General features: G+C 43.9%; 1 protein-coding gene across 1 annotated transcript in view; it reads left to right on the top strand.

Moving 5' to 3' along the window:
* The window catches only part of grin2da (glutamate receptor, ionotropic, N-methyl D-aspartate 2D, a), a 148,168-nt gene that overhangs the window by 115,056 nt on the left and 25,612 nt on the right, over positions 1-7,500 (top strand). Inside the window, exons 11-12 of the mRNA XM_034600809.1 lie at positions 3,734-3,859; positions 5,559-5,671. Coding sequence (XP_034456700.1) covers positions 3,734-3,859; positions 5,559-5,671 — 239 coding nt within the window. The remainder of the gene's footprint in view (positions 1-3,733; positions 3,860-5,558; positions 5,672-7,500) is intronic.

Genomic DNA, 7,500 nt, shown 5'->3' with positions numbered 1-7,500 from the left:
TCCTCCCTCACAGATACCCATCACATTTACATCACACGACTGGAATCCAGCTTTTAACACACGTCTCAAACTACAAATGAGTCGAGTGTGTTTGTTCACCGACGCCCAACAGGCCAAGTTACACTCACTCGTAGATTTCAGTCCCCGAAACATGAGTTAACCCTCAACTATTTTTTATTCAATTAGATGCAATGATCGGTCTAAGCAGCATTTGCAATCAACCCCCCACTGGTGGTTAAACCTTTGTATTTCTACCTTCAGGTATTGATAGTTACAGGAACCTGGTGTTTCTCTTGGTTTAGTGTGTTAACGAGCTCTTTTCTTCGTGTGGTCACTGGTGTGAATCTCCAGACCCGCTGGGAACGTGTTGTCCAGAAGAATTAAAATTCAAACCGTCACTTTACGGAGCAACTGCAGCTTCAACGCCCCCGAGGAGGAGCTCATGTAGAGCTCATTAACCTCGACCTCGGCCCCTCGTGCTCCACCGGACCTGATCCAGGACCAGATCCCAGAGGTGTTGTCTCCCTCTGACTCTCCTCTGGTTTTAAAGGGTTTTTTTAAAAGATCTGCTCTGGTCCAGGACAGATAAACAGGACAAACCGCTGGGAGACAAACAACAGGACCGACCAGGAGGACGCGTGGAAGTGAAGTGACTCCAATGAAGCTCCTCATATCTGAACTGAGGACTGACGGCTCTTTAGAATCAACAGCCAGCGGGAGAGAAATCAAACGTGACCTTCAGTGTTTCGCAGTGCGTCACGTGATCGTTCACACTCCCCCTCTGCCAAGATCATTCTGATTGAGCCACAGGGAAACACAGTGTGTGGCTGGATTAGCTCCAACAGACAGTGTTTCTACTGGGAGGCAGAATCACACACAGTGTTTCTACTGGGAGGCAGAATCACACACAGTGTTTCTACTGGGAGGCAGAATCACACACAGTGTTTCTACTGGGAGGCAGAATCACACACAGACTGTTGATGGAAGAAGAAAATGAGGTGTCAACAGGTCCAGAGGTGGACGGGTAGACCACATGTTCAGGTGTGTCACATGTTCAGGTGTGTCACATGTTCAGGTGTGTCACATGTTCAAGTCTGTCACATGTTCAGGTGTGTCACATGTTCAGGTGTGTCACATGTTCAGGTGTGTCACATGTTCAAGTCTGTCACATGTTCAAGTCTGTCACATGTTCAGGTGTTTCACATGTTCAGGTGTTTCACATGTTCAGGTGTCTCACATGTTCAGGTGTGTCACATGTTCACGTGTTTCACATGTTCAGGTGTGTCACATGTTCAGGTGTCTCACATGTTCAGGTGTGTCACATGTTCAGGTGTGTCACATGTTCAAGTCTGTCACATGTTCAGGTGTGTCACATGTTCAGGTGTGTCACATGTTCAGGTGTCTCACATGTTCAGGTGTGTCACATGTTCACGTGTTTCACATGTTCAGGTGTGTCACATGTTCAGGTGTCTCACATGTTCAGGTGTTTCACATGTTCAGGTGTTTCACATGTTCAAGTCTGTCACATGTTCAAGTGTTTCACATGTTCAGGTGTTTCACATGTTCAGGTGTTTCACATGTTCAGGTGTGTCACATGTTCAAGTCTGTCACATGTTCAGGTGTTTCACATGTTCAGGTGTGTCACATGTTCAGGTGTCTCACATGTTCAGGTGTTTCACATGTTCAGGTGTCTCACATGTTCAGGTGTGTCACATGTTCAGGTGTTTCACATGTTCAGGTGTGTCACATGTTCAAGTCTGTCACATGTTCAGGTGTCTCACATGTTCAAGTCTGTCACATGTTCAGGTGTTTCACATGTTCAGGTGTTTCACATGTTTCATCTGAAGTCCACGGGTGTTCCTCAAACTTCCTGTCGGGGCACACGTGTGAGATCGTAAATGTCCGCGTCAAACTTGTATTTATTTATTTGGAATTTGCCTCTGATGGTTTATATGAATATATATATTTTTTTTTTTTAGATAATACTTTAAAATGGTTGTATGAACATGTTTATTTTAAAATATTAACCTTATGGAATATCATATAAAAGAGGTGTGTCCTGTTTGTTGGTAGAATAATTATTTTGGCCATTTAGCTCCAGTCACTTCAATTCATTGAGGTCCGCCTCACTACTGCCCTCTAGGTGAATTACAACCAACTTTATTAATTAGAACGTGCACGGACTCTGAATGTATCCATCACAAGCATCCCAAAGATGTGTTGAATGATTTCTCATCAGGCACGAATCAATTTCTTCAACTTTCTTCCAAGAATCTAATAAAAAACATCGACCCCATGATTCTGAATTCTCCTTCCCCTGTGAAATCCTCCTGAGCAGAACGAAGTGTCGGGTTGAAGCGGCCTCAGAGTGACAGCTCCACCTTTCAGGCACATTCCCCCCCGTCAGTAAGGTTCCTGCTCGTCTCTGCAGCTGAAAGCCTCCAACAGAAACTCAGCCTGTTGCTCTGCGGAGCCGTCACTTCACAGCTCAGCCTGATTCACACTCTCTCACTGGATGTCGCACTAAAAGAGACAAAGGTGCTGATGAGTGGATCCAGCAGCTCAGCCCGCTGCCGGTGTTTTATTAACGTTGCAGCTGCCGCTTCTTCTGGTGTCGCTGTGGCGGCAGGAAATCCTAAATCACTAATTTGGAAAACACTCAGTGCACTTAGGCCAGCAGCCGTTAGACGGGTGTGATGGGCAGAGACCGTTTCCTCCTGTTTTCAACCCAAAGATTTATTTCACCTCCAGTGTTCAGGACGAAGCTGCTTCGCCGTGAAGGAGCGAGACAGATTCCTGAACGCAGAGGGAAAGGGAGGTTTAGTTTTTTAAAGCCTCCGCCTACAATCCTGCAAACTAACAACTAAAGCATGTTTAATAAAAAGTAAATAACATTAATTTCCACATCACGTCTCTGTGCATAACAACTGTATCGGTGTTTTAACTGTCAAATTACAGCAACAAGTAGATGTTCAAATGTTTGTCAGGTCCATTTTCCGCTGTCCCACAAACCTTGATCTCCATATCTCCGGATACGAACATTACTGTCGCCTCCTCCTGGTTTAACTCGTCTCTTTCTGACAGCGCTCACATTTACACTGGATCTGATCTGACGTGAACACAGTGAAACCAGCAGCTGAGCGTGTTCCCAGTATCCTGCTGGTTTCCAGTGGACCTGCAGCTCTCTCTGCGTCAGGGTGTTGTCCTCATATTAATGCACCAACAGTTTGGCTCTTCACAAGAATTTAACTCTGCTGAAAGAAGTTGGGGATTCTAAACTTTTTGTGGTATTAGAACATAAAAAAGCTTCGGAGCTGCAGAACAACTTGTTGCTGCAGCTCCGTTGATGTTAATGTAGTTTCACAGTGAGAGGTGACAGTTCACAAGTCGCTGTCGGAGACGTGTCAAGTTCTGTTGCTATGCAACCTGCGTAGAATCGTCTCCTGGTCGCTGGTTCAGAGCAGATCAGCGAGCGGATGAACTGACTTGTTACATATGTGTTGTCCCGTTTCACTTCCAGGTGGGAAAACACCCTGAGAAAATGTTTTCACTCTAAACTGAGCAAAGGAACAATCACAGACTCTCATTTCAACAAGTTCTGAGTTCGTGCATTAAAGATTTTCTTTCAGATGACTGTTTTCCCTTTAACAAAGTTGTTCTTCACAGATGACAACTTCTGAAACTTTGTCTGATATCGTGTGTGTGTGTGTGTCTGTGTGCGTGTGCGTTGCAGAGCCCTACAGCCCAGCGGTGTGGGTGATGATGTTTGTGATGTGCCTGTCGGTGGTGGCTGTCACCGTCTTCATCTTCGAGTTCTTCAGCCCCGTGGGATACAACCGCAGCCTGCAGAGCGCCAAGAGTAAGAGATGAAATCACTCCAGTGTCTGCAGACGCCAATCAGCCGCCGCTGCTCGTTTCACAGCGTTATCACCGCCTCGTCACTTTGTCAGATATGCAAACGAGGGGGGGGGGGGGGGGCTGATTTGAGGGGAGCGATTTGCTCAAATTATGCAAAGTGTCCCACTTTGTGTTTTTTTGTTTTTGATGGAACACAAGTCAAAACAATCAGTGCACACCCCCGACACCCACAGTCTTTCTCTGTCTCATGAGACGGACGGAGACTTTGACGTTTCTACACTTTGTCGTTTATTGAACTGTTTCAGCAGAATTCACTCTAAATAACCGTTTACACGATTTATTCATTGTTTCCTAATAAGTCGACGCAGTGAGAATTAAACTGATTTGTTTGAGATTGTTCATCACAGCTTTTTAATTTAGAAAACATCTGCATTTAATTTTGAATCTTCTTTTTCTATTCGTTTCTTTCAGGACTTTATAAAACTATTTAATATCAGTTTCTCAGCTTTTGGAAACTGGAGAAACTCATAACCTGCTGCAGGTCTCAAAAGAAAATACATGAATCCATATCATCTTAATTTATTACCTTAATTAGCCCACAATGTTTAAATGAACTCTTAACAGGTTATAGCTTCTCAGGGATAAGAACCTTTTATATCAGCATCATATTTCTAATAAACGGTTTGATAACTCTCTGTTGTTTTAATGGTTTTATATGTTTATGTCTTGTGCTGGTTGAGAAATGGAATATTTTATTTCCCTCCCCATTATCCTGAATTCCCTTGATTGGCTGCTGGTTGATTGCTCGGAGTCCAAACGACCCGGCGTGCGCTCCGGGGTGGTCAAGTGGCTCGGGTCAATCAGGACAATAGAAATCAACAGAATAAACACGGCGGCTCCAGCAAGTAGCCGGGTCCCTTTTCATAAGCCGTGTCAAAGTCAATCTGATTAAAATCAAAAACTGTTCTTTTACAAATACACTCAGACCCTCTGCTGTGCGTCCTCTTCATTTTCCCGAATCCAAGTTTAGCGAAGACTTTGTTTCTTCAGCTCCAGGTTTCAATAACCGTTGGAAACAATCAGGATTGGTCGGCCTCGCCGGTTCGATTCCCGGTGACCGAGTTTGCATGTTCTTCCTGTGTCTGTGTTTGGGTTTTTCTCTCAGCTTCCTCCCAGAGTCGTCGTGGTAATTAGAAACTCTGCACGACCACCAGAGCTACGCTAAGTGTCGCTCACTGTTTCTTCCCATTCGCCTTTTTACTCCTCAATTTTCTAAATTACGTTTTTTTTTAGCTAAATTAATTCTGCTATTAGTCTTAATAGATTAATTTCCCCTGAATCTTTTCATCGTCGGCACAGAGTTGAACTGTCCTTTCACTGCAGGAGGATAATATTCTCTCCGTCTGCAGTGAGTACGAGAAGAATCTCCACATTTCATCTTCATTACTTCTGAACACTGTACGGCAAGGACTAACTCTAAACATCTGCCTCGTGCACAGAACCAGGTCCATGAGGAACAACTGGACTGGTGTGATGTTAACCCCTCACATGTGGATGTGTTGATTTGGTTCCACGTGCTGCAGCTGCACATGTTCTCATCTTCATCCCAGTGCACTTGTTGCCTGGTTTCATCTTCCTGCTGTAACCACAACAACAAGGAGAAATGAAACGTGTGTAAAACTTGAACTTGTCTGTCTCAGAGTCGGGAGGATCGAAGTTCACCATCGGGAAGTCGGTGTGGCTGCTGTGGGCGCTGGTCTTCAACAACTCTGTGCCTGTGGAGAATCCCAGAGGAACCACCAGCAAGATCATGGTAAACCCCCGAGTCCCCCAGTGGCCGAGGCTCCGTCCTCACCGCCGTGTTTTCATTCAGAAACAGATGGTGTCCACACTACTCCGATGTTTTAGAGACACTCAAACGTAGAAGTTTGAAGACGCTGCTGTTTAAAAGGCTTTTTGAACCGCACATGATGTTTCCTGTATGATTTGCACAGAGATCTCAGGAGAAGCATTCGTCGACCTTGACTTTGACCTTTGCTCCTAAAGTTAAACATCTGGAGATAAACTGATACTCAACAAGTTTAGTGAAAATCCATTCGTGGGTTTTTAAGTTATTTTGTACACACATTACACACAGACAAGTGAAAACAGGGTAATTATGTCAAAATACACTTTATCTTTTATGAAGTATTATTCACTGTGCGCAGTATTATTTGAGTCTGGACAGATGTGGATGTAAACTCTCATGTGATTCACTGGTGGACACATTCAACAACAACTTAACATCAATAATTTGATCTTTTATTTAAATCTCCAGGTGTCGGACACTTTCAGTTGTTTAAGTTGCATAAAATATTTGATCTCATTTAAATTTAAATACAACATTTCAATTAATTTTTTTCCTCTGTGCAGTGACACCTGCCTCGGACATTAAAACACTTTTATGATATTTCAGTTTTACTATAACTGCATCCAGGTTTCTGTTGACTCTCCAGCTCAATGCTTGTTTTCTGCAGCTCATTAGTTTTTAGTTTGTGTGAAGAGTTAATTGATTGGAGCAACTTTTTAATTTCCACTGTGTTTTCACACGCACGCACACACACACACACACACACACACACACACACACACACTGAAACACCCCTGAACTAAATAATAAAGACACACAAAAAGAAAGCTAACAAGTTTTACAGATGCAATCAGTGTGAGCGTTACTTGTTTCACCACGGAGGTCTTCTTAATACCTGCTGTTCCTCTCTGCACTCGTGGCATGAACAGAGAAACCAGTTGAAGGCACTTTGCCCTCTCGACTTCGGAGTTAAAAAAACCACGGGGGTCGAAAAACTCAAGTCTTTATTTTCCTGTTGACGACAGCTCCAATCATCTGAGCAGCTCGTTAGCTTCTCGAGAGGCTCCGAGGGTCAGAGAGGAGCAGGAAACATCATCATTTGTGTTATTTCTAGGTTTTTCCAGCAGCATCACTTCATAAAATATGCAGAGCCAATCACAAGCATCAAGAACATCACTTGAATATTTAATGGACGATCATCAGCTACATTTATTTGTCCAGTTTACCTGCGTGCGAGGATCAGGCACTGTCCCAGCATGCACCTCTGGACAACCGACCACCATCTACTATTGATGTGAAACATTAAAGTTTGAAAAGGCTGAACATGGGCCCCCGGGAGCCGCTGGAGGCGAGGTGTCCGTCCCTCACCTCTCCCGTCCCGCTCACTGAGAAGATCTTTATAACTGTCCCTCACTACCCAGAGCTAAGAGTTCACATTCTTCATAATGTTCATTAAGAAAATTATGCAAATAAAGTTTTGGGGAGTAAACACCAAGTGCACATTTCTGAGACTTTAATCCAACGACTCTCGTTCTCGCCTCTTGGCTGAAAGTCAACGCTGCAGCGTCTTTACACCGATTAAAGCAGCACTTGTGAACATCCACGTTTCTTGATGCCAAGTCCTTAATCCTTTAAAAGGTTATTTTATCTGCTTCTGGTCAACTTGTGTGTGTCCAGCAGCAGGAAGTGGTTTCAGATCCTTTCACCTAAGACACAGCTTCACGTTCAGGTCCTGATAAGAAGATCTGATCTATTTAAAACTCCTTAAAAGAGGTCGTTATCACAGCCTTAAG

The sequence above is a fragment of the Hippoglossus hippoglossus genome, chromosome 11, assembly GCF_009819705.1.
Source record: "Hippoglossus hippoglossus isolate fHipHip1 chromosome 11, fHipHip1.pri, whole genome shotgun sequence".
NCBI lineage: Eukaryota > Metazoa > Chordata > Actinopteri > Pleuronectiformes > Pleuronectidae > Hippoglossus > Hippoglossus hippoglossus.
This window is presented reverse-complemented; position numbering and strand designations above follow the sequence as displayed.